The 27,960-nt window shown below is 38.5% G+C and overlaps 1 protein-coding gene across 2 annotated transcripts; it reads left to right on the plus strand.

Annotated features, from left to right (window-relative positions):
• Nucleotides 1–386: 386 nt before the first annotated feature.
• TMEM156 (transmembrane protein 156) lies at nt 387–27,894 on the plus strand. Of its 2 annotated transcripts, none has more exons than XM_054203618.1 (7): nt 387–515; nt 4,730–5,011; nt 6,445–6,705; nt 9,451–9,558; nt 12,713–12,814; nt 18,171–18,278; nt 26,548–27,894. In XM_054203618.1, exons 1-7 carry the CDS (start codon nt 416–418, stop codon nt 26,565–26,567), a joined length of 981 nt encoding a protein of 326 aa, XP_054059593.1. In that variant the 5' UTR covers nt 387–415; the 3' UTR covers nt 26,568–27,894. The 2 variants fall into 2 exon arrangements, with proteins under 2 accessions (XP_054059593.1, XP_054059594.1); XM_054203619.1 differs by having other exon boundaries at nt 398–515; nt 4,909–5,011.
• Nucleotides 27,895–27,960: the final 66 nt, after the last annotated feature.

Raw genomic sequence — 27,960 nt, forward strand, 5'->3', positions numbered from 1 at the left:
AATGAGAGTCTGACTAATTTTTTAAAAATCTTCTTGGCCAAACGAGAACAAAATTCCTTCACAAAAATGATTCATTTACTGTTTAGAAGGTATATGAAAGTGGCCATTAGGGGGTGATGTTCCTGAAACAGAACTACCCCAAATGAATAAAATAGCTTCTGTGCTGATTTTTCTCTTATTTTCATCGTGGTACATGAGTTTATCTTCAGCATATTAATTTGAATCATCCTCATCTATGCCGGTGTAAAAACAGAACATGGCTCTCTACAACTTAACGTAACGAGCAGTAAAAAGAAAAGTCATATTAGAAAAAGGAAATGAATAGACGTTGTTTTGCGTAAAGTCTGCACTAAGTTAAAAGCTAAACCAGGAAGGAAGTTACCACCACTATGCTAGGTGGGAGTGCTTCAGTGACATGTGCTTGCTTTTGAGAAAATCAAAAATCTTCAGATTAGTACTAGGAATAATTACCATGTTTATTTTATGTTTACCTGAATTTTTCAAAATCCATGAAGGTGAGTGATCAGCTTTTAAAATAGCCTTTTATTTATTCTGAAGTCTGATTGCAATTGAAAAGTGGCATGTGCTTGCCTAAAAGCGATGGTTAGGATACTGTACTTCTTTGGACTTTGCAAAGCATGTAGATTTTTTCGTTAGATTTTTAACCAACAGAGTTAATTACATGCGTTAATTTGAAAGGAGTTTGTCATTCATTTATGTACACTAAAAAATTTGTGGTAACTATTTGCATGTGACTACTTTTACTTTCTTCATCATGAAGAGAGTAGTTAAAGTATGTATGTTCTTTTATAGCAGGTACTCACATCTTACAAAATATTTTTTTTTAAGCTTCTATACTTAAATGCCTATAAAACCTTGTACAATTACTATCTGATATGATATGCTGTCTGTGAAAGGGATATGCAGTGGTAACTTGACAAAAATTAGAGCGGAATAGGTATAACAGGGTGAAGCAAATCTTTTAACATAAATCCCAAATACATTTTGGTGATCCTAAAGGCTGTATTTAGGATAATACTGGATTTAGGATAAATGCAAAATATATGTGTGCAAGTTATGCATTCAGTGCTTTCTTAAAAACCCATAAATAAATTAATATTAAAATAAGTTTCATCACATCCATTCCTAAGTAAGCTTTTGAATAGATAAATATTAAAATAAAAAGCATCCCTTTGACAAATGGTGTGTGTTTCCAGACATCATGAAATAAATTATTCATGAAGCATAATTTTCTGCAAAAAAATATATATCAAAGTATATGCAGGCTAGGTTACTTATATTGCATTTCTATTTTCATTAACCACAATGAATAAACATGACAGTAACTAGAATATAATTTATAGATTTTTTTTTTTAGTTTATAAACGAACAAACTTGGTAAGCTGTCATAAGTTTCGAATACTATAAAATTGATGAGTCAGCTTAAGATGTTGGAATAATTAATGTTTTACCTCCCTGCAGAAGTAATCAAAGTATTTGCTACCACAGACCATGCAAATAAACAATGGCATGACTATTACCAGAAGAAGACATTGACCTTACTGTCAAACATCAAAGAATAATTGCATTTTTCCATGGTAACTTTCCTAGATTGCTCTTACTGGAGATGCTTTATGCTGCAATAGCACGATCACTGCAATTCTGGTATTTACATACGATCTTAATCACGGCCTGCCTAAAATAACATTGTGAAGTATATAAGCAGAATACAGCGCAGAATTATATTTGGAAAATTAGAATCATTGTCACATTTTGCATGTTCTAAAAACTATATGACTATATAACAGGCTATATAACAATGTCCAAATTACATGAGAAAGTCAATATGTTGAACTACTTATTTTGAAAATTTCAAGGAATTTGGGTGTCTGGTTCATTGAAAACCTTCTGTTGGAAACTGGTTTTATTTCAGATTTTGTGTCAAACCTAAAATGTACAGAATTTGCTCTAGATGTTTCAAATTGCTGGTTACCCCATGAGTATTCACCACACAGAGTTGTTGTTGGAAATCTTTGCAGTGTGAAACATAGTCATCTTCCTCTGCCAGGGCTTCCTAAATGGGTGGTGGAGATCTCCTAATTCCACAGGCTTTTCTAAAATCATATTAACGTTGTGGGTACTTCAGGTTTTTAATATAACCTCTGAAATGGCAGACAAGCAAAGTATACAGATAGAAGGAAGTGAAACTTGGATGTTTTATCCCAGGGGAAGTTCCAGCATTTATTTTCATTCCAGAGAGGGAATAAAAATGGAAATTTCTCATTAAACAGAAATTTAGGGGGAAATCAATTTGCGAGAAAACAAGCCTTTAAAAATTTATCAAAAGAATAACAGTTTGGTGCAGCCAAAAGTGAAATGTTTCCTTTATATTTGTAAAGCAACCCGCTTGTTTGGTTACAAGTCATTGAACCTTTAAACTACATTGATTCAGCGCAGGAGGTTGTCATTTTTGAGTCTGATGCTCCCAATCCCAGTCCTCTCCTCTGGGTCCACGTACTTGATGGAGTGTATCTCCTTTTATCTATCAGTTGTGTACTCCCCAACTTGTACTGCAGGCCTTGTATCCCTGCTGTATTGTGTGACGGCTATCATTTCTGTAAGGAAGTGATGAAGAATGCGATTTTATATACTGCTGAATTGATTCAGAACAGAATACCACAGATCAAATGAAAAAAAAGTCAAGCCAATCCAAAATGAAATATTTATGATTTTCTTAAATGGGAAGCAAGTTTTTTACAAATTCAGATCTTCCCTGTGACTAATTTCATTTTAATGGAATTGGATTTTCTATGGAGAAATACCCTGTATATATAGGCTTAATAAAGGCATTTCTTAATCACAGAACTTCCTAACCTTAAGCATGCGGGTAACAGATCTTTGAATATGAAGCAGTTTCCTAGAGATACTTTGCATGGTTTTATCTCTTAACTTTTCAGGCCTTGATTCTCTTAACTTTTCAGGCCGTCTGCATTCAGATTTCACAAACCCCTTTCCACGTTCCTAGTGATGTTTACATTTGGGAGGGTGCATCCCAGTCCTGCGGAGACGGCTCTCTGTCTGCCGTCTAATCCACAGGGAAAGTCTAGTCTTTTTGCAGCCCTGCTTACAGTGTTCAACGATATATATCCCTCCCTAGGGATATATATCCCTCCCTTTCACCAAGGGGTATGGTAGGGAATTACCATTAGTTGACCTTGACATCTGGAGTGGTGGTTTTTGACAGGCTGCCCAGATGCACGCACACCTTGCTGTGAGAGCAGAGGAAGCATTCAATTTCTGCTCCTGGCTCATCTCCACAGAGAAGCTCTGCACAAAACGCCTCCTTCAGCTGGAAGAATTTGACCTCAAGAGCCTGCTCCACTCCAGGCTGCGTGGGTCAGATTGTAAGCGTTTTGGGGAAAACGCTCAGAGTTGCCTCAGGGAAAGATCAAGCCCTAAATTTTGTCTGACATTTTTCCTTTTTCTATTAAAATGAATTATTTTCTTACCTGCATGGGATGTATATTTTACATTTCAATTTATGGTGTTTTAAAAGGAGTTTATGACTCTCTGATGTAGTGTTAGTAAAGTGAAGGTAATTGACTTTGGCGTTGGATTTTGGATTTTATTTCTGTATCCTGCCTGAAATCCTTCACTGAAGCGTTTCTGAGGTCAGCCTGCTGCGACGCGAGCACAGGTGGCCTGTTGAAGCTGTCAGATTGCAGCTGAGCACTGGAGCAGTTAAAGGCTATATTTTTCTCTATATACATAAGGATTTGTGAACAGATTACTCCAGTTACTTATAATGGGTGTTAGATGCAAAACTTTCCCTTCATAGAGATGCAAGGGTACTACTAAAATTGGAAAGTCAGCTACAAAACTATCGGTTAGTGCTGCATCAACTCCAGGAAGTGGTTATTTGTATTCGTAAATACATCTTTCATGTTGGGGTCCCAGAAGTTTTTTATTCTTTTTTTTTTTAATATATATTGAAAAAATATTTAAAAGTTAACTCAAGTGAAAATGTACAATTTGTACAATAAAGCCCTACTTTAATGTGGAAGACAGATAAAATAACACTCATTAATAATTACTTCTATGTGGTTTTTGCTGCTTGCCAGAACTGCATTCATGTACTCTAGCTACAGTAATTTGATACTGAAATTTGACTAAGAATACCAAAATCAATGGTCATAATTAGGATTCATGTTTGCTGAATATAAGAGAACGTAAAGGGTGTGGTCAGAGGATTCAGCAGTGTTTCTGTTTATTTTCACTGTGTGGTTTTAATGTCATTGGAAAGAAAGTTTTTGTTCTGATTATAGCTATTTTGCAACATAATTGCACTGGTGCGTTGCAACTGCACAGTTCCAGGGCTAAGTTCCCCCTCCAGACATAAGTGTTTTCATCTTCTTTTCAAGTACAATCTAAATCGGAGCAGCTTTGAAACAGGAATGTGACTAGATACCACCACAAATTCAAGTTAGTATTACAAGAGACTTCATACCATTCAGCAATAAAATCCAGCATCGAGGTTGTGGGAAGGCTCTGTGCTTGCTTTCTCTCACTTGTTGGTGCATTCAGTGTGCGGCCATAACCCTCAAGAAAGAAAGAGCATTTTATCATAAGACGGGTAAAGGATCTGTTACGTGATGCTTCCATGCACGTATTTGTCCGTGTGTCCTGTGAGACTGTCTTGCTAATATAGTACTCTTTTTTTCTTTCACAGCTAACACTGTACTTGTGTCATGCGTGGATACCTGTTCGTCTAATAACACCACTTTTCCACTTTGTACTTTTAACAATTCTTGCAAAAGATCAGTGCAACAAAGAAGAGAAAACTGGACTATTTTATTGAAGGCCATTGTAAACCATTCCAATTTCCAAAATATTCCTTGTGTTTGCCAGTCCTTCAGGAAGGAACAACAGTCCCATACCAAAAACACAGAGTGTGAATCCAAGAGAGGTGTGAATGTTGATCATCAAGGATCACAGTCAGTAGCTAAAAAAAGTAAGTAGAGGAAGAGATATACTTAATTTTGAAGTAGTTAGTTACAACAAAAAAGACATGTTTTTATTTGGTAGTTAAAAGAAAATTATAATATGATTATAATATCTATGGTCTTAGCAAATCTGTGAACAATGTTTTTTTTAGTTTGCCTTTGCATTGCTAGAAAATGCGGGTTTTATGCCAGATTGTCAGTGGCTTTCATTCCTGGCTGTCAGTGAAAACACGTCAGTAGAAAAATGCTGATTTATTGTCTTTGAGGAACTTGTATAAAATTGTGTGTGTGGGGGTGTCATTATCTTCAGTGGGCTTTGTATTGGTCCGCAAGGAGGGTGCTGTGAGAAAAGAGTGCCTTATCCAGCAGCCACCTGGAGTATTTCTGTTGCAAATTTGACCTCTGCCATCTGGCTTTTATGAATGCTCTTATATCCCCATCTTTATTCTTTTATTCTGGCTAAGCTTTCTAGAATATTTCATTTATTTGTAGGGAGTTGTAGTTTCTGATCTGTAGTTGTGAAACTCTACATGTTGAGTAGATATTATATGATGATAAGTTGTGAGCAAGTATCTGAAGAACTACTTTGAAGAAATAAAAGAAATAACCATTGTTGTGCTTATAGTCTATGATATCCACAAGTATGTAGTATCAGAAATGGCCAGAATGTTTCATAGAAGGCAGCACTGGCCCAGCAGTATGGCGAAGAGGTCAGCAACCTCCCCATCTTTTCAGATGTGCCATATACACTAGCAAAGTATCTGGAAGCTTTTGGGGAAGTGGATGCTTCTCAATTTTGCTTTCCTTCATCATCATCAACAGGGGCCAAGTCCTGAATATAAGAAATGCGTTTCTTTTCCAACGGCATCATTTTCTTGTTACAAAATAGCTGTCTTAACAAGTATGTAAAGTAGCAAAACAACAAATACATGGCCAAACTCTGATTATACCTATACAACTCTACCACTTTTTACGGTGTCTTACCTATATTTCTTGTTGACATTGTGCAAGTCTCACAGCTTGTGTGGTTTGAAGTGAAACAAGGACCTTCTGCAACTGCTAGCAGACTGACTAGATGTACACTTCAAATCTCTATCATCATGCAGCTTTTACTTTTATTTTTTTCATGGCCTTATTTTTGTCTCTGTTACCTTTGACAACAGACACAAAGCAACGAAAAACTGAGAAGCTCAGAAGCTGGTAGTAAAGCAAAAAAGGGGCTATAATTTGCAGGGGAAATACACTTTGTATAGATAATCAATACTCTTCAGTTCTGTTCAGAATAATTTTACGTGGTATCCTTTTGTCCATTTTATCAGTGTCGATAATGTAAAAGCCTACTGTATGTTTTTGCAAATGAGACAGAGAACTTTATTGTTCTTTCTGAGAGTTGTCTCTTTGTCTACCACATATTATATTACAATTTTGTTTTAATTTTTAGTTCCAAAAGCAAAAGGCTCACTTGAAGTGAAAACAGAAGATGTTATTTATTTTTATAAATATTTTAATTTCACTATGGTTTCTGAGAAAGAAGAAGTAGAGCATAATACTTACTACCTGCTGGAAATCCACATCAACAATTCTATAGTCAGAAGAAGAAATACAGCTGAAGAATACCTAAATCATTCCTGTCTAGTGGCAATGATGGAAGACGAAAATGACTGTATAAATACTTCACTGCAGCTGAAGTCTCACGTGGAATGTAAGTTACCAAGGAGAGTCAGAATGAAAATCAAACCAGAAACAGTATCAGTCTTGCAAAAAATCTCCAGTAGGTAGTTCTCTGCTTTCAGCAACCATTTGGAAGTATTTAAGTATTTCACAAGAAGAGAACACAATTTTGATCATCCCTTAGAAAAATACCATCCTTAGTAGGCAACTGACAGTTTTTGTAGTCATTTAAAGCAGGTTTAGTTGTAGCTTTTTTTTTTTTTTTTTCCTAGAAGCAACACAGCAAAGTAAGTGTCTGTACATTTCTTTTCTTAGCGGTGACACAAATTGCATATATGACAAAACCTGGAATTACTTTTTTCCTCTCCCCTCCCTTATAATGGCATAACACTGTTGCCTTGGAGGTAAATAAAAAAATTCCTGTTAACTTCAGTGACAGAAGAACCAGGAGACAGGTTTGACTTTTCTTAATGTTGTACTGCAATATTCTACTATAGAGCCTTACTACAGTGCACTTAAAAGGGAAATATACAGCTGAACAAGGCTTAGTTCTCCCAGAGGACAGCCTGTCAGCTTTTAAAATTTCTCTTTGTGCTGCAGGAGTTTTTTGGCTGATTGCCTGACCCTGGTCAGGGCTTCCAGCCCATCTATATGCAATGCTCACCACTGGGAATTGCTGAATTCTTATATTAATTTAGTTTTGTATGGCAAATGCATTTTATGGTGTACCTTTGCTGAAAAAAAGTGTGATTTTTGGAGTTGGCTAAACCTATGTTAAATAAGTCCAACTAAAATCCTAGAGAAGAGAGGGCAGCTTAGTTTATGTTAAATTAATAGGTCTAGCTATGAGAGGAGTATAGTTTGTAACTTGCCCTGCTAACTTGTGTGTTATGGTTTGAAGAACAATTTATTGTCGTTTAGATATTTATTCTATCACCCAATGACCCCTCCTCACCTGGGAAGGGGAATGGGGAAAAAACAAGGAAACCCAAGGGTTGAAATATAAACAGATTTAATAGAATAAATAATTAACACTAATAATACTAAAGAATCAATGTTATTCTGATACCAGTACAAAATACACAAGGATTATACTCAGCCCATTCCATCAGCAGGAAGCTGTGCACTCCTGGCAGAGGACAGCAAATGTGGGACACTGTGAGTGCTGCGGCTTCGGGAGGAAGGGAAGGGCTCAGGGGTCCGGCGCTGGGGCAAGAAGTTCTCAGGATCGCAGCCATCAAGGGCGAGAGAGAACTCCCCAGCAAACTCTCTAATTTGTATGGAATATGACGTTCATGGTTTGAAATAATCCTGTTGGCCAACTTGGGTCAAGTGTCCGGATCTCGCTCCTCCTCATCCCCGCACCTGGCAAGGCTCGAAAACACTGAGACCTTGAAACCCACACACCATTGCTGGCTATAAAGTAAATACTTTCACAAATGCAGACACTAGAGTCTTCTAAAAATGCAGTTTCCCCAAGCATTAGAAGAGATCTTACTGAAAGAGAAATTAATCCTGTGTCGCTCAAATCAGGATGTTGTGTTAAAACTATGAGCTAACCACCTTTTGCTAATGGTGATTTATCTGGGAAGTAGTTATCTCAGATTAACCATAAAAAATAACAATGCATGGGTTTTTTTCTGTTTACTTCAAAACAAAGCTAGAGAAGTGCTCAGGGCTTTGACTAGGCAAGGTTGATACACAAGTCATTGCAAGTCACTGCAAGATGGGGTAGAGTCATAGTGCCTAAATGACTGTATAAAAGATATTTTTAGTTCTGAATTAGGAGGGATGAGCTGTGCTTACCTCAAAGAGCCATGGGGTTATTGCCAGCTACCTCCTGATTTCTCAATGGAGAAGGTACACAAGGGAAGTTGATGTAGGTCTAATTATACTATTCTAAGTCAAGGAAAGGAAAACAGTGGTTTGGCTGTAGTCTGTAATTTGATTTTATATGAGTCATAGTAACATAGCTGGTTTTTAAAATAGTTATTTGACAATGCTAAAGTATGCATTAACCTGCAGCTGCCAAAGAAGTTTGAAAGGTCTTTTGAACAACAGGGGAGAAAGTTCTCCACATCCTTTCTCTGTGATGTATAGTCCTGGCTTGTACTAGTTACTGAACTAAGTCCCCGCGGAATGTGGGTGCATTTCTGCAGCAGCTGTTGTCCGAAAGAGGAGCCTACCTCCTACACCCAGTCCCACGTTCATTCTCACCCAAGGCAGCTTTAGTTAAAACAACTCCCCTGAGGGGTCCTGTTAGTGGCATTTCCTCACTTTTTGATAAGAAAATTTCTGTATGTGGAATCTTACCTTCACCTGTATATGAAGATGGACCAGGGGGTTGAGAATGCCAGTACAGGTCAGTGTTGGAAAGTGGACCAGTTCCTTCTGTGCTCCATCCAAACAAAGAGGGGATATATATTACCCTTCTTCTATCTTAAATGTAAATGTTGATCTTCAAAGTATTTTTTTCCTGGCTGAGTTGCATATAACGGTTTATACAAATAGGAAAAGTTTTCATTCACTTAGCTACGTATAACTATTTCAGACATGGGGAGATGGATACAGGTGAAAATTAAGCTAAATTCTAGATAGGAAACTTAATTTTAAAAAATAAAGAAGGCTGAAAGAAAAAGGCGTAATCTCCTATTTTGTTTTAAATTTTCATCTGTGGGCATAGGCATGATCCGAAAACCTACCAAGGCTGAATGTTCTGCTTTTCTCTCCCAGTGATTTCCTGCTTCATTTTATCTCTTCTACATTTTATGGACAGATCCAATGTGTATGACGAAGATCATTTGGCTCACTATGATTCCAGTAGTTTTTGTGTTTACTATTTCAATTGTCATCTACAAAATAGTCCAAGAAAATGAACAAAACTGTAAGTAACAAAAAGTTAATCTGCATGAATTTAAATTTCTTTGCAGTCAAAAATGTATTAATTTACAATAACAAAGCTGCTGGTTATTAATGTGGTTCAGATACGAATATTTTAGTTGTAATATGGTAAAAGCTTCTTATAGAGGGACTGAAATACTCAGATGATTGATACTATCACCTCTCACCTCTGAATTGTGGATGCAAATCCAAGCTTGTTGATGGTGAATGAAATATGTTTTTTTCGATAGATGCTTGGTGGGTGACCTATGATCCTTAGTGATCTGAACTTGTGATTTCAGACTGATTTCAGTAGGTAAAACTATTACAGTTGAACCTTGTTGAAGGTCTTAACCAGAGATGCCAATGACCAATATAAGCAGATTGAAATACCCTTTCCTTCCTGAAGATGACTGATCTAGGTCATGGTCAAGAAAAAATACAGGATAAATATGAGGAGATACACACTCAGTAGTCTGTCCTAAAAACTGGTTATCTAAATTCAGCAGTGGTGTAATCCCATATGGGTCAAACAAGCTGCATCTTCTTAACTCCCCAAGCTGAATTAAACCCATTAAGCTGTTATTTCAGCAAAGAAAATATTGCTGTGATTTCTGAATCAGTACTAGTGACTATTTCAAGCGATTAAAACTTTGCAATGAAAGAACTTGTCCTTAGTTCAGAGACTGAAACAATTGTTTCTACAGAATGCCTTTACCAGCCACGACAGGCTCTTCCTATGCAATTCACTTAGGATACAGGCTGAAATTGGGATTTACAGTACTACTTCTAGCAATACACAGTGAAGAAAGCAAGAATAAAAGTGTAGGAGTACCCTGAACTTGAGACTTTCGCGCAATCAAGATTAAGTCCTCTGCACAGAAACAATGCAGGAAATTGACCTCTTGTCAGCTGCGGGTCCTTGTTTTTCATCCCAAGTCAGAGGTAGGCACAGGGAGCACAGTCCCTTTCATCAGTGTGAAAAGAGTGTTACTTAACCTGTTACCTGAGATAATAGCTCTCAGATGCATTTCACAGCAATTTCCTGAGACTTTCTGCCTGTGTCAGCCCTGAGTGGACAGAATGCTTCAGGACAAGCAGCGTTTAGTTGCTGTTACCGGGCAGATGTCCATTCCCCTTGTAGTCCAGAGCTGCTGAATGGAGACCTTGGTCACAGGGGTAATAAAAAAATGATAGGCCATATCCATTCCCCTGATCATCCTTACGGTATCCACAGGCAGTTTTGTAACGAAAGAGAATAGGAGTCTAGCTTTAATCATAACTGAACAGAAGGAAGAAGAGTGCTGGCGCACAAAATGTTTCTGTGATTTTTTTGCATAATATAAATGTTATTTGTATATTTTTAATGATTAAGCAAAATAGTTGCTTAAAATAGCAAATCTGTGCCTCCCCACCAAATGATCAGAGAAACTCCTTACGAGATTATCTTAGTTAAAAGACATGATCTTTTACTTATTGCTAGACCCACATTCTAAGACCTATTTTATGTATATAAAAATCCCACAAAGTGTAAATTAGGTCTTTATAAGTGGGCTATTAAATGCTCTAATTTAAAGGACTTCTATTTGTAATTTCAAAGCTACCTATAAATGTAATGAGTATGAATTTCTAAGGTTTGAGTCATAACATCCTATTTTTAATGCAGAACTGTTAGTAGTGATGATTAATGATTTACTGCCTTTATTCTTAACATCAGTTTTCTATTAGATGCAGGTTTTTCAGAACTGTCATGGACACAAGCAGGGAGGAAAAGATGCTCTTTTGAGGCTTCTAATTACTGATTGGCTTCTAGAATAAATTGTTGATAGAGGAATAGCATTTTTATTAGTTAAATTTACGATATATAGCATTATAAACAGCATCACTATGTTACCGGCAAAAATACAAGCACATAAAAATCAGATTCAAGGGTTCTGTTCCTTACATGTATATATTATGATGCTGACTTTAATTAAAAGTCTACATACTGCTTTTTTCAGTTCTGCCCAAAGAACACAGCAGAATATTTCTATGTGCCTAAAACAGCTGCTAAGAGTTTTTACAGTCATAATTCAGTTAGTAGTTTTTCTTTCAGTTTCTGAGCACTGCTGAAAGCTGTTAAGAAATATGGAATTATTCATTTCCTCGTGAGACCTTCTAAGACATTCCGCAAGGCAGACTTTGAGACTCTCTGAAACATTAATGAAGTTATTTCCATGAGTGCATAAAATAAAATATCCAAATAAACTTGGTGGAGATTACTACCAATCCATGACAAAGGCGCTAAATTAAAAATTAGTCCTTTTGCCTTTTCACTTCTACTCTGGTCTTACAACCACTTCCAGAGCTTCCTTTGACATTAGCTGTTACAGTACATGCCCAGGGCTTCAGCGCATTAGATCTCTGCTGGCTAGTCATAAAAAATTCATGACCTAAATAATGCTAATTTAATGAATTTCTTAAAGATGAAGTTTTCTAGTGTTCTCAAAAGAAAAAGAAAAAAATCAATTCTATTATATAGAATTGGAGCAAGGCTGTCATCAGAAGCTGGCTGAGCCCTGAACTGCTGTCATTGTGGAACAGGGCTAACCATAACAGCTGCACAGTCAACTGCAGTAACCCCACCAAGAGCACAGTCTTGAGAGAGCAGCAGAAGGATGGACAGACTGAGGAGTTTATGAACTGGGTGCTGAGTAACAGTCGGAGGTGTTCAACCCAGCTCTGTCTTTCTCTCACTGGGTGGTGTAGAGCTTGCTCTCAAACTGAGCTTCCAAGGATGAACACCCCACACTTGCAAAGAGTCTGTCGGCTTCCTAGGATGCAAGTACACTCCATCCTCGCTATTCTACTGTCAGCAGTGTGAGTCTGAACCTGTACTGGAACATGTACTTCTTTGATAACCTTCCAAAATTTGTTCAAGGTACACAGAATAGAGGGGGGAAGGAATAATTTGAACAGGGCAAACCTGAACGGAATTTCCAGAAAATTTCATTCAGGAAAATATAAAACATCTGGCCCTAGGTTTTCCACATCAACTTATTTCAAAACCTTCCTGTTTTTTCATGGAAGATGTTTAACAGTTTAAGAATAAGCTTTCTGTGTAATTATTGCCATATGTAATTCAATAGCTGAGGATAATGCATTTTTTTTAAAAACAGATAGTAAACACAGAGTAGCAGCAGTTTCTACTGTTCTAAGAAGAAAGAGTTCTAGACATGCAAGAAGAACCATATCTTCTACTAAAATTCATCCTTTTCCTGGTAAGTAATATATAAGTAAAATAAAAACCTAACAAATCTTGAGGCATGAGAAGGTCAAGAAAGACCTTTTAAGTCTTTCCTATCAGAGGGTGCTTCGGGTTTGTTTCAGAGTTACCTTGATTCTACACAAATTTGATCTGGCTTATGTTATGGAAACATTTTTATATCATAAATAAATAATTCCGATGATGACACTACAAGAAGACTTATGTATATCACGTGGGAATGCTTTTCCCAGTCTTCCAAACGTGTTGCATTTACGACTTCGGGTTTTTTACCTCCTTTTAATTTTTGATTGTGTTGTGTGCTACGTTTGAGGCTTGGCAGCTGAAAGCTTTGTGTGTGTATGAAAATGTATACAGACATGTACATACATGTATGCATTTATGACTCTTGACAAATCTGCCACCAAAGGATGGAATGGATGGCTGTAGCAGGACTCAAGGAGTGACTCTGCTGGCACTTTGTAACCCATTTCTAGAGAAAACTTCTCACAAAGTACAGTTTTCTAGTCTCACGTAGGAAGAGAAGATGGTTTTCTGAGAGTGTAGTATGTTTGGCACAGATAAATTAAATGGCATGGCTAAACACAAAGTTTTGGTTCCAGAAATTATGATTTGGTAACAAATCTCTGTGTGAGGGGAAATTAGCAGCTGTAGCTCTGAGTGTTACTGATATTGCTGGAAGAGTCACATGCTTTAATAAAATCCATGGATTCTGGTTTCACAAAGGGAGCTCTATCTTTAAAAAGATTAACATGGACATATAGAATAATAGCTCTGAATGGCAAACCAACCCCCCTCCAAAACAAGAATAACTACAAGGCCAGCAAATGAAAAAAACGGTTTTAAATTTGGCCGGGCTTGGATATCTCACTGTTTGTTTTTCCAGTTCTTTGGGAGTAAAAGGAGACTCAATAATTTCTCTCTACAACTCAGTAACTCATGGCATTTCAATTTTACCTAGGAAAGAGTGAATAGCTCCCTGTCTGTCTGAACTCTCCTGGGAGTACAATTTATGTTCCTCGCTTTTAAAGCACTATCTGCCTCTAAGATGTATTTATGAACTCATTATTTTCATCCCGCAGGAAAGGAATTATCTTTCTGACATCTTTTGTCTTGAGTAGCTTCACTAATACCATATCTGTTTTATCAGCGTGTTCACAGTGGCATTTTTAGTGTTGTATATCCAAAGGCATTTTTGGTGATGGAGTTTTATGGAAATTCAAATCTAGATTTTACTGAAGAGAACAGGAATCCTGTACTGGTTTATCATTCTTACTTTTATGTTCCTCCCACTTCAGTCTATCCATTTAAGACAGAAAGATGCTTAGTTGTATGAACTGCTGTGATGGGTTTTATTTTAATATGAAATTCCTTGATTTCACACACCATAATTCTAGTCAATCCAGTCAATTTCCTGATTTGTACCAATATAATTTAAAGTGAAATCAAGACCATATGAAAAGAGTTTATTTTTTCCACAGTTCCTAAGTTTAAGATTTGCTACTGTGATAATGGATTATAAATAGCTATAGATGACTTCTTCGACAGCCCTTGATAATATTTTCGCTATCATTACTGCATAGCTTGGAACCTTGAAACAAAACATTGAGATCCACTGAAGACAATACAACCACCCTGGTAACACTGTAATGAGAATAAGTAACTATATATCTGAGAGGATGTGACATTATCTCATGTAGATGAAAAGATGTATAGGTATGACTAAAAGGTTATTCAAAGTTCAGAAAGGATAAGGGAAGAAAAAGAAGGAAGCCTGTACTTTGAGAACGAGAATGATTTCCTAGGTAGGCTCAGGAAATTACTGTCTTAATATCACATGGTCCTAAGTTACAGCGTGGATGCTAGTTTTGTGAAACTGTTAGTGCTTCTACGTCCGTGAATCATTACCGTTAAGTCTGGTTGCCAGAAGAAAGGAGGGAAAATGCATAGTATGTTCTCTAGAGTAGGATTAAAATTACGTTCTTCCAAATCATGGTACAACAAAAGATAAAACACATATAGTGAGGACAGGGGAGCTTTAAAGCATTCTGGTCATAAATGTTGACTAAATGTTGTGTATGCTGTTAAGCCAAAAAAGAAGCATGCACTAGAGCGTGGGCTGTACAGAGTGTGTTTTCTAGACTTTGGATCTGTTTCTGCCATTGCATTTATGTGAAACAGTCCCTTGAATGGTATGAGTTGACAAAACACAGTTGCCTTTAAATGCAGAGGCAAGAAAAGGGAAAGAGTATAGGGTGCTTTAGTGCAAGAAGGAAGTATACTTTCAGTGGCTGATCAGTATTTCCAGACGCAGAACATTTTCGTATCAAATAGGACTTGATAGGAGTAGCACCATGGACAATAATCCATAAAAGAAAAGTGAATTCCTTGCTTTGTGACAAAGGGATTCTCATGACATAGAATGACAGAGAATCTTAGGAGAGATTCCCATCTAAGAGACTTTTATTGCAAGAATTTCTTTGAGGAGCTTTCTCAAAATGAAGAGGCAGTAGAAGAGGTTTTGGAACAACCTAATGAATTAATAATAGCAATTAGAAGGACTAGATAGTATTCCCCACAGTGTTTTAAAAGAACTGAGACAGAAACTGCTAAACTGTCATGCACAGCTTACTGCTTAAATCAGCCTCAGCTCCAGAGGAAGGGAAGGCAGCTATACTTACCCTGCTCTTACACCTTTCCCTTAGCCTACTTTCCCTAAACCCCTTTAGTACCTTTTCCCCTGCTAGCAACTGATGAAGTATAGTTATTCTCACATGGCTGTATCCTAAAAAAAATTAAGCCTGGGGACATGGCACAGAATATTACTTGTTGCGAGCAGGCCACTGTGTGTGAACTATAAACTACACTATTAAAAAAAACCCAAAAACAAACCCAAAACTTTGCACAGGAAACATATTGCATAAATCAGGGCGTTTAATACTTATACTGAATCTGCCTAGCAGGGTCTTTTCATACTGGAATTTTCATTAATATAATTATATGTGTATAGTTTTTATATATATAAGTGTGAATTAATATTACTAGAAGTTTACCACTATAAACTACTAGTTAGACCTTCTTTTCCTAGTGTAAGAGTGACATCCCTTTTTAATTTTTCTCCTATTTTGAAAGCAGCATAAGGTCTATTGGAAAAGAGGCCCGTTCCCATTCCTATGCTACAGTGGAGCCATGCAGGCAGAAATCATATTATTAATATGATTGTGTTATTACTCTACAGTCTATGTGGACAACCCTAGTTCAAGTATAATGCCTTGTTCTTCATTGCTCAAATGGTATGCTTCTCTCATTTTCAGCGATACTCTGTTGGCTCACAGAGTCACAATTTGGTTCATTACATTTTAGGATACAAATACAGGATTCCTTGACTCGCTTGTCTGGCTCACAGTGATGCAAAGTTAATTCTGATGGATGGTAGTTTTATAACTCATCCTGAAAGAAGGACATCGCAGGATCACGGTGACAAACAGGACTCAGAGAATAAAACCTCCGGGTTTCTGGCCTGCAGTTGTTTTCTGGACTGCTGGGGCTTTGTGACATCCATAGCATTCGATATAGGTGGGCTTGACAGCTGTAATTTGCACATAAGAAACAACAAGACAAATTTCCTCTCAGTCATTTGAATTCCTGTATTGTTTGCTCTGCTATCCTATTAAAATATTGGTTCCTCTCCTACAAGATTAGAGGAAACAGGCGAAATTCTGCCATCTCTCTGATGTGTTGCTATAGCTTCAGGTTAGCTGACAGGTTGAAAATAGAAGCAAACACTGGCTCCGTAGTGTCAGAGCTGGCATCCCAGTGAATTCAGACTCACTCCTCCTTGTATTCTGCAATACGTTTTCTTTTCAGCAGAGAGGATGCATCTTCTACAGCGTCAAATAGATGCAAAGCCAAGAAAGGAGAAATTTGTTTAATCTTGGCCAAGTGAAGCATCACCTGTTTGATTTTGATCCTTCTTAGTTAGCTCTTGAAATAGCTGAATAGTTGACTTTTCCTCTGCAACTTAGATTAATAATCCTGGGAAAAAGCAAAGGTTGTCACAGTATTCAATATTTAACACAGACATTCATGGTTTTGAGACACAACATTTCCAGAGAAAAATGTGAAGCCTTATTACCACTGTGGGTCTTTTTTGTTTGTTTTTCAGATAGGAGGGTAAAATCTATAGGATGCACGTAGTTTTAGGGAGCTTTTTATAGCCCCTGTATGTTTTCAGTAGAGCACTGATGCACAAGGGGCCATTTCTCTGCTCCGTTTGCGTGCGTGCAGAACAGGGTTACACACAGGCTCTGAAGGGATAATCAGCCTACATTCCCATTCTCTCCAGGTTTGTCCTGAGGCTGAAACAAGATCAATTGCTATTTTTAAAACTACCCCAGTTTTATTTTAACTTTGCTTTTCATATTCAGTTGCTTAATTACCAAGGTTGAAACTCCACTTTTTAATTGAATATTTAAAGCAAGAAGCCCAAATGGTATAGTAAGTGGAGAAGGGATGTAGTTACGTATAAGTGATACGGTTCATCCTCTTGTTATCCACTCAGTAGAAAACCCATTTGTGGACTCACAGAAGTTATGGATGGTCAGGAACAGGATGGACCTGGAGTTCAGATGCTATTTGTGTTCTATGGTAGTTCTTTGAAAAATGCGTTATATCAACAACTCTGACTTCATTAGCCTGACAGTGCTATTGCTGCATTTCTTTATCTGTATCCCAGAAAGATTATCATATCAGTATCTGTGTTGCCAGTGTGTTAAAGGCATCACCACACCTTTCCCTGCTTCTGAAGTGTCGCTGTCATCTTCGTTAACAACTGGATGATACCCAGTAGCTCTCGTGTTTATGACAAGTTAGCTGAGGCCATGTCACACACATGGCAATCTGCACTGCTCCTCTGTGAAAATGAGCCAGAAAGTTTGCACCCTAAATTTCAGTTGTTTCTGCTTAACTGGCCAACTGTAGGTTTTTGAAATTTAGGAGTCTCTTAGTTAACCCCAAATTTGCATGCTTTTGTATTTTCCCTGCTAGCAAAATTTCCAAGAGCAGCATAGTTGCCTACCTTCAAGCTGCTTCCCAGGGAGACTTAGGATCAGCAGGTCGTAGTCCCGCTAGTATCAAGAGGAAGCTAAATACGAAACATGGTTAGTTCTTTCAGGAGTTCCTGACATGTATCTGCATCTCTGGGCACTGAAATCCCACTGAAAAACTGGCTGTCCACCTCTGCCTTGTGTTCAGATAGGTCTGTTATTTTCAGACTTGCAGATTCAATGTTTAACACTCTGCAGATTTATTTGCTGTTTAATAATATGGATAAAAATGATTTTAACTTTCAGTAGAGGAAACCGGCAAACAACAGATTCCACTTACTGCACAGACCACAAAGATACTGCCCGTAATCCCTGAACATGAGCATTGTCATGTGGGTGCATCAACTGTAGATGGTAAGTAATTATCTTATAACTCTGATTATTCTGTTTTGCTGCATATTTTTAGAATTAACAGAATGCAATATCTGCTCAAAATAAATGACTGCTTCTTCTAGCCAAATATGTGAGATGACAAACTGGAAGATGTCTTTTGTGAGAAGTAGGTGGCAGGGAAAAAAAATCATTTTTCCTTCTGCTACTGAGAGTCATCTATAAATTAATGTGTTAGCCTTTTAAACCCTGTATGTCCCTGAAGGCCCCCGTGCAAAGTCTGACACTATTTTTCTGGTGTAGAATATTGTATCCCAGACTTCAGCATTATTCTGTCATTTGTTTCTGACACGGGAAGAGGAAAGAAGCAATTTGCAAGTGATCTCTGAAGAGAATCAAGTGTTTGAAATGATCGAATTCCCCAAACAAAAGAAATCGACTGCTCTGTCATTATTACACCAGTCAGAAGGAGTGACAGGAAGCTGATTTCAGCTTGGAACTAAAACTAGTATCCCCTTTCTAACTTTCTCCAGCCCTTGTACACCAGTAAATTGTTTCAGGAAGTCCAGATGTAAGGAAACAAGTCTGAAAAGAAATGTGCAGTAAAGAGGTACCTCTTCCTGGCAATACTTGTAGTGCCTAGAAACAGAACAGATGCTACTCGAATAATCAATTGCATAGACAAGGTTATGGTTACTTGCAAGATTATATTACTGTTTATGGTGAATTTTTTAGGTTAAAAGCTTAATAAGGTCCTTATTTACATCTGTTTAAATTGGATGGAGCTTTATTGAAAACTCAGTATCATGTCCTGCTATCTTTTTAATGTGTTAAAAAAATTGATGTACTGAAGAGCGGTTTGATTTTTGTGCTTCATGTGGAACCATAAACGATGAAGTTGTATGTTGAGAGCGGAGCTAAAGAAGAAATTTTGAACAGCATTGCTGACAAAAGATGAGGTACTGCCATAATAAATGAATAATTGAGCTAGATTATTGTTTGGCTTTTGAGAGGGACTAGCTGAGTTACAGGACAGCGTATTATAGTAATTAAAAATACTGACCACTTTTTAAGTGATCCCCATCCATAGGTCTTACGAGGACTTACAAAGATGAAAAGTTGTCATTATTACTGTTCTAAAATGAGAGTATCAAGAGGCAGAGAAAGATAACATGACTTGTGAAGTCTGTGACAGAGATGAGAGGAGTTCTCAGAACATGTGAGTTCAGCTGTTTGCCATTTGGACATCACGAGCTTTTCCTGAGTGAGCAGGCCCTTTCCCAGAGCCACATCAGCCCTTCCGTAGGGCAGGTTCTTCCTTTCTTCAGGGACTTCTCCAACCACTTTAGTACTAGACCATTTCTTTGTCTGATGCCTGCCTACTGTCTCTCATGTAAAGCTTTATCTTCCCATAGCCCTGTCTGCCACCCACCTGCCCACCTTAATTGTTTCCCTTGAGAGCATTTACTCTCAGGTTAAAAATAAGACATTTTTAAGGTTTTTATAGGATGCGTTGCAAAGGGGTTGCTCACTAGTATTCAGTGCCTTCATTTATACAGTATTATGGCTGCTCAGTAGCTCATTTTGTCCTTACGGGATGTTTGGTTCACCAAAACACATATTTTCGAAGCCGGGAAAAAAAAGTTATGGCTCATTCCTGTGGAAATTTAACTTTTGTGTTCCTAGAAGTGGGAGTAACCATTGGGATTGACCTGCTAGCACTCCTTTTGCTTTCGTTATCTTAAGTGTTATGTATTAAAGAATAGAAAGAAGAGATGGAACAACTTTGCAGATCTTTGATTGCTCTGTGGGGCAATATATGAGATCCAGGATACTTTGGGATGAAGTTATCCCTTTCCTTAATCTCTGGGTCAGTGACTGAAAGAAAAAGATTAGGTATCTTGAGAAACCCCAAATACCTTGTTCCAGCGCTGCACTGTACAGAAGCAGCCTTGTTGTCCTGGTTGTAATGCAGTCTTCCTGTGAGAAGGACTGCTGGCAGTGAGGTGAAAGCGGGATGCGATATGTGGAATTAATGCCGAATACATGAAATTGTAATGTCACATGACATTGTGTTGAAAAATTATTAAAGGGTGTGGATGGCGAAGCAAGAACTTCGATCTAGATCTCACCTTTCATCACATCAGGTTTTGAGTAACATTTCTCAAAGGAATACTGTCGCAAAGCTAAATACTCTGTGAAAATAGTAAAAGCACTTTCTGCTTTAGTTTTGCTTCACTTCCTGCAAAGCAGCTCTTTCCCCTTCATCTGATAAGGTCAGATTCAACTCATTACTGCTTGTGTTTGTGGGTGTCTCAGTGGCTAACGACACTGCAGTTACAGGAAAGCTTGCTAGCTAGAAGCCCCTTTGGTTACTTAGGCTGTGGAAGGAGATTGCGGTCTACTTCTCTCATGAGTGCGTGGGCTGTCTCTGCAAAGTCTCTAGACGGCTCCTACAGACCAGTTTGTTCGACAGGGAGGAGCTGGCTGCGTTAGAAGTGCTGCACATGAACAGCTGAGCACTGAGACTGAAAAACGCCAAGATGATTAAATTCCCAGAACTGACAAAGACAGTTATAGACTCCATCAACTTGATAAAACCTTTTTTTTCTCCAAGAAGGACGTGGGGTGGAGGTAAGAAGTGTGTGCCAGGAGCTTCTTGATCAAAAAGCAACGTCTTTGTATCACACTACCTGTTGCTCCCCTGAAGCACATGCGTTTCAGACCACTGATACAAGACTCAAACAAGGAAGGGTTCTAGCCTGAGCTAGAACGGAGAGAGCTCCTCTGGGGAAAGTGCTTGCCCCTGCCCTTCTCTGCTTCAAATCTGGCTTCAGTCCTGCTGGCAAGAGCTACATCGATGCCTGCCCTGGGTCAAACAGGCAAGATGGGAATGGGCAAACCACTTCTGAGTTATGCTTTTCATGGTTTCCAACTAGCCGAAGCTGCGCTCAGAAAAAGCATTAACCACAGCACGGAGTGTTTGAATTCTGTGCAAGGAGCTACACAGTAGGTGTGGTAGGTGTAACAGCAGCTGTAAGCAGGAGGGAATGGAAAAGCAAGGTTCACTCTTACCACCATCGTTATTGCTACTGAGCTGCAGAACCTGCTGATGGCCTCAGCAATGGCCCTTAACCCAGCACATTGAAAGCCGAAAGGCTCAACAACATAGTTTTTAGCCACAGGAATTTAGTACGTTAAAATCCAGATCGGACACAAGAGTAAAGTATAAGGCATATTATTTGCTCCTTGTTCCAATCTGCGACAGGGAAGTATTTGTCTTGCTAATAGATGGAGAGAGATCAATATTCAGTGACACATTGCTACGTTCTGATGAATTTTTCTTTTTATGTCAGAAAAAGACATGTTTCTTTTTATGTTTTTTTAAATGTCTTTTTAATGTCTCTAAGACCATACTGTTGATCATAGAATGTAAGTCTATTGATAAACATATCACTGCACACATGGCCACACACATGTGCGTGGTCATGTTTATGACTATACTTATATCCCGTGTGTGTTTATATTGATAGATCAATTTGTGTGTGCGTGCACAGAGGTGCGTGCACGTGCTCCGTACTTGCTGTTCATTGCTTACTGTCACACTGACAGCTAACTCAGATAATAAAAAAATGTACCAACTTCTGCACTCCTACCTTTGCCAAAGGGGAATCTTTTCAGCACAGGTCACTTAATGTCTCTCTGTATTTTCACGGTAACTGTTATTATTACATTTGAGTGCTGAAGTTCAGAATAAACCTCTCTTTCTGCCATCTTTGATTAAACCACCATATTAGCAACTGCCCTGGAAAAAATGAATGAGCCAAGTCTCTCAAGTGCTTTAAGACAGTCTTTTCTCTACATATGACAGCTGTAGATGTGTTTCCTTAGTGCCGTCAGAAGGGAACGTTAATTACTATAAATTTCAAGGCTGCTGTTTATTTAGATAGGAAGCAAGAACATTTTATTCAGGGCAAATATTTGCATTTGGAGGCAATGCTGTTCAGGGGACAGCACGCTAGAATAAGGCTCTGGAGACCCAACTTTTTCTGTCTCTGCGGATGATACCTCATTACTGATTTTCACTGTGGTAATAAGTGTTTATCCTCAGCTAAAACAGAGACTGTGTAGTGCTTTTAACTTACAAAGCACTACTTGCATCAACTGGTACTTTTAACTTTAAAAGCACTACTTGGCATCAACTATTATTTTTAGCAGCTCTCAAATGCTGTAAATGCTGTGGGATGTGTATCTGGGTCTGCTTTCTTTTTTTTTTTTTTTTAAGTGAATACTCTCCTCTGTGACAGATGAAAAGACAGGAACAAGAAGCTGGACTGATAGCAAAAAATCTGAGAATCATAGAATCATAGAGTGGGTTGGGTTGGAAGGGACCTTTGAAGGTCACCTAGTCCAACCCCCCTGCAGTAAGCAGGGGCATCTTTAACTAGGTAGAAGTATCTTTAACTAGAGTGCAGACCAGAAGGATAAATACTGAATTTATGTATTGAAGCAAGGCTACTAGCTCCCTTTACTTAATGCAGCATGTGAAACCATAAGAGGACTAACATTTCTGAACGTACTTGATTCAATGGCCGTTCTCTAAAAACGATGGGGGCAAAGAATTATTAGAGTAAGAAATAAAAGTGGGCAAATAGAAGCCAAATCACCATGCCCATTAAAACACCTGTATATACAGTGAAAGCCTATCTGAAGGTATTAGAGCATTCAGTAAGATGATTTTCCTGATGGTTATCCCTGAAATCATTGTTATGTAGGGAAGGTTTTAGCTAAACTTGCCCTGGAGGCTTAAGAAAGCCTGTCCCAAGGAGTGACTTCTCCTCTCTGCGTCTATGTCCTGCCCTTGTGGCAGTCTGTCTTTCCCCAGTGGTGAGGCCACAGGGAGCGTGGGCAGGCTGGCTGTGCAGGTCTCGCTGGCCTCTTCCGTACCAAAGCTACATTTCAGTCTTGCAGTGGTCAGGGCAGAATAAAAATCCCACGTGTATAACATGAAGAGTAATTGTGAGCCCTCTCCTGCAGCACTTCTGTCCCCTGCCTGTTTAAGGGGAGGCAACGCTCTATTCTCTGAATCAGAAGGAACATGAATGGATTTCATGAATGGCTAGGGACAGAAGAGTGTTCTCTCTTATTTGGGGAAAATAGAGATGGATACAGACCTGATAGTTGCTGGATGAAGTGCTGCCATTTTATGAGGAAAGAAAGAAGGAAAACTCAGTGTCTTAAAGCCAACTGTTGTGGACTTATTTTTGTTTCTTTTTTCTTTTTTTTTTTTTTTTTTTTTGTGTGAAAAGTGTCCAGTGGCATGGTCTGAGCTGTTGTTAATCAAATTCACACAAACTGGTCACTATTACCCCCCAACTATTTACAGCATCAATCTCTTTGACAGTCAATGCCCCAAGGACAAGATGAAACAATCTTAGTGTCCTGCTTTCCTTTAATTCTCTTAATAAAACCGGTGGAGGTGTCAAAGGCTGCATAAAAGCTAATGGAAGTTCCACATCAGCAATTGCCAGTGATTTTTAGCACACTGCCTTCTGCCATCAGCACTTCCATCTCTCTTTGCAAAGAGCTTTGAGATCCTTGAACACGTAAGGTGCTTCACATCTCTATTTATTTCTGAGTGACAGTGTAGCTGCATAGTTAGATAAGACAAGTTGGTTTCCCAGTGAATGTAGCATTTAAAGCGCAATCTTACTTTCAGGTGAAATGGATTATAAAACTGGAACATAAGGTAGATGACAGGTAACTGACAGGGTGGATGCACAGGGGAAGGGTGTGTATGGCTAAAAAGGTGAAAACCTCTTCCACAGAAATTGTAAAATAGAAGTTGATGGGTCCCTTTCCTCTCTTAAAATCTAAAAGCACATGGACACAAAACCTGCCATGTGGGGTGGCTGGCACAAGAGATCAGTAAGTAACTAAGTGTATGAGAGGCTGATTCCTATCCAGCTACATTCGGAGTATCATCACTGCTGTCATTTTCTAAGGATGCCCTCCCCTGATAATTTAGAAATTTAATTTTGCAGAGTCCAGTCTAATACCAGGAAAATTCAATGCAGGTCCACCCAAGGTATTACCTGGGCTTTGGCTCAGGCCCCTGCTGCCTTCCTGAAGAGGTCTTTAAATGCAGAACTTTGCATTGCAGAACTTAGTAGCACAAACAGAAAGGGCAACTAAAAATATTCTTTGCCTGCTTTTCCTTATGTGATTGTGGCTCTACAAAAATGTTTTCATATTTAAAAGAATCTCTCTCTCATCTGTCTTTGAGCAAGACGCCCACACAAACAACAGAAGATACAAATTATGCAGGGAAAACAGTGAAACCCATAGTTCAAAACATTCTAGCAAAGGCACATACCAAGCGTACTCAGCAGCCAGAGGAAGATTACAGTTAAGCTGTTTTTATAAATCATGCATGTATTTGTAAAGAAGAGTAGGTGTGATTTTCAATTGCTGTGATCCTTCCAATGATCCTTTTGACACCGCTTCTGAAAAGCATCATTTCAGTGCTGAGAAGCGATAGCTTGTGCTGTGCTCAAAGTCATCATGAAACTGGGTGTGGTGCTGCTGAAGGCACAAGTTTGTACTAGTGCTGCCATACTGGGTTTGCCAGTTGGCCATTTTTGTAAGACATCGTTTTTTATGCTTTTATGACTTCCTGTTGATAACTATGAAAAAAGGTTTATGCCCACATGCAGCTTTAAATTGTTTTCAGGACTGTATGCAATCACTCAAGCACATGTTTATTTTTTAAATATCATGAAAGATAAGTCCTCCTCTGTTTCTGCTTCCATAATAGATTGAAGTCTTAATCATACATTAAGATGAAAACTCCTCTCAGTACGAAAGTACTCGCAGAATCAGATTGCTGAGCACATTCCAGGGTACTTGGCACAATTATTGCTCTCTGCATAAAATGCATGCCAGGATGTGTTTCTCTCCAAAACAGACACCAGAGGTTTTTGAAGGGAAGCACTCCTGCTTGCTGGCAGAACTGGACTGTAATGGGCACTGTGCGGGCTGTTTAAACCCCTTGTTCCATTAGCCGGCATCAATTTTTGATGCATTGTATCCTGCCTACACTTGTCATTTTCTAGCTCACTTCAGCAGCTGCTGCCTCCAGTGTGATTTCGCAGCCAAGGAACACTTCTTATCCCAGATCTTATGATGTACAGGGAAAGGGAGACAGATGTTGTTATTGGGCCTGCAGCTACATGAACTACCAGAATGGGTGACAAGCTACATTTGCTTTTTCACTCTGTGTGAGAGTAAGAAGTACAGAAACCCTGTGCTTTCCGCCCCCCGCCCCAGCATTGTATAGCTCCCTAAAAACTAAGATGACCCTGATTAGGATCTGGGCACTTTCATATTTCAAGGTTCCTCATCATGTGCTACTCTGGGAGCTGCAGTCCAAATTTCAGAAGTCTCACTGATGATTGCTGAGGATGCTTTTTCACTTAGGAAGCTGCTCTTATTTCATTATTTCCAAGTTTGTCCTACTGTATACAAGTATAGTCCAGGAAGTATAGTTGGGCACAATTCTTCTGTCCAGCTGATGGTTTGGACTGGTCTATTTTCATTTTTTTCCATTAGAATAATTTAGTTTATTTTGGCTCAGCTGCAGTAAGACCTTGTTAATACCCCAAATCTACTTCTGAACACTCTGCTGCAGGAGGAGTAGTTCATGAAGAGCTGCCCAGGAGCTGACACAGAGCAAGAGATTCTGGAGTGGAGGCAGATCTCACACAAAACTCTCCTCCCCTCATCTATGAGCCAGGAGGGAAGGAGAGAGTGAAGCCTGCTCAGTTATTTGAAGGAAAGAGATCAATCACCACCTAACTTTAAAAGACAGTTCCAGGCTGAACCCTGTGTAGGTGGAGACACTCTGCAGAAACCCATTTGGAGACACTTGACCGGAGCACCTCAGCCAGGTGGACGTGGTGAATCCTCTCTAGGGCAGCCTCTGGCTCTGCCTGCACTTAGGTTGCCAAGCTTCCCTGGAAGTGACTAAGGTCCAGTGCTTCTCACTTGGGTTCCTGTGTCACACTCATGTGGGGCAGGTGCCTAAACCACCATCCTGCTGGCAGGTACCATTCTGTCTTTTGCTCCAATCTGATGTATATCTTCTATTTTGTCTGCCTCTTAGTTACAATGTTGGTTTTGTTTGCAATAAAAAGGAGAATTGATCACTGTGAAAGTCAAAAGAAGACGTTTAAGATAAATTAGGAAAGACTGCTTTTTAACCTCCTCTTTTTTCTGATCTTGTTTTCTTTAGTTTCAGATGTTGCCATATGACGTATGATATCTATTGGGTGAAACAAGACACATCCTACAGCACAGAAGAAAGCATCTCCATTTCTGGTTTGGGGAGCTGTGTTACCTGTCTTTTCATGAGAATACCAACTATGCGTTTGAGTGGAGAAGCTCCCTTTATCTGTCATCAGAATTATTTGGTATTAAGGAAATAAGAATGATGGACAGGCACGTAGAATCAACTTCAGCAGGATAGTATAGATTTTGTATCTATTTTCAGTTCATTCAGGATTTATACTTAATCATATGGATGTAAGATAATCCTTGCAATAATTTCATTTTCTATCTGAGAAGAAATTTATTTTGTATTCTCCATAGGATAAGAAAGTCTGTTTAAAGATACAAACGATCCTCTACTTTCATGAGATGAGCACATTTTTCAGCCTATGTAATGCTCTAGGTGACTAAGATGCTTAAAAGATACAATTTCTGGCTGTTGAGGAAGGTGGATGAAGAATCATAGCAGGAGAGAATTCTGCAGTACATTTTGATTTCTGCAGTAAACCACGAAGACCTTCATAAATTCTGCAACATCTTAGTGGATAAAGAAAAAACTGTGGAAAAACAGTAATTTGGCTTCAAACCACGAAATCATTATTGGTTTTTAATACCTCATTAAGGCACCAAATGGGTTTCGTACTTTTTGATAAATTGCATTTCTATCTTTTATGCTAGCTTACGCCATTAGTATTCAGACTCATTATCTCCTGGAACTTTTCCTTACTTCGCATTTATTACTGCTCCTCTGAGTGTAATGGAGCTGTTTGGGCTGAGTGGGGTCCCAAGCTCGTTCGGTGCTAACACGTTATTTGTGGGCACAACTTAACCATCAATTACTAGGCAGAGACAGAAATTGCAGAGCCAGGACTTCAGACTCCCTTGTGCTAAATCCATCAGGATGAACAGATTGTAAACTGCCCATTGCAAATACGACATGCAGCAATTTAGCATCATGTTAATACTTCATAACCTCCATCCCTTACATTTATATAGCTTTTCCCTCCTGAAGCTTTCCGAAATTGCTTCTCCAGTCATTATACTGCACCAAGCAGTTCAGATTTAATAGGAATAGTTGTGAAATTAGCCTCTGAATGATTTGAGGCCATATGGAATTTTTTATATTTAGTTGGGTAAGTCTGAAGCATTTGTTTCTATTGTTTGTTACCATCTTATAAAAAAAATCAGAGAAAAATACTGACTTTCTTGATTTGGGGGCTTTTGAGGCTTTATTGCTTATCTGTGGTAATAACTTGAAGCTTTTCAAGAATGGATTTTTTAATAATGTCTATAAAATAAACCTCTGACAATTTGTTTCTGCTTGGGTTTTTCTCTTCTTACTATAAACCAGCAACATACAGATGAAGAGACATACCTG

The sequence above is a fragment of the Rissa tridactyla genome, chromosome 5 (genome assembly GCF_028500815.1).
Source record: "Rissa tridactyla isolate bRisTri1 chromosome 5, bRisTri1.patW.cur.20221130, whole genome shotgun sequence".
Classification (NCBI taxonomy): Eukaryota; Metazoa; Chordata; class Aves; order Charadriiformes; family Laridae; genus Rissa; species Rissa tridactyla.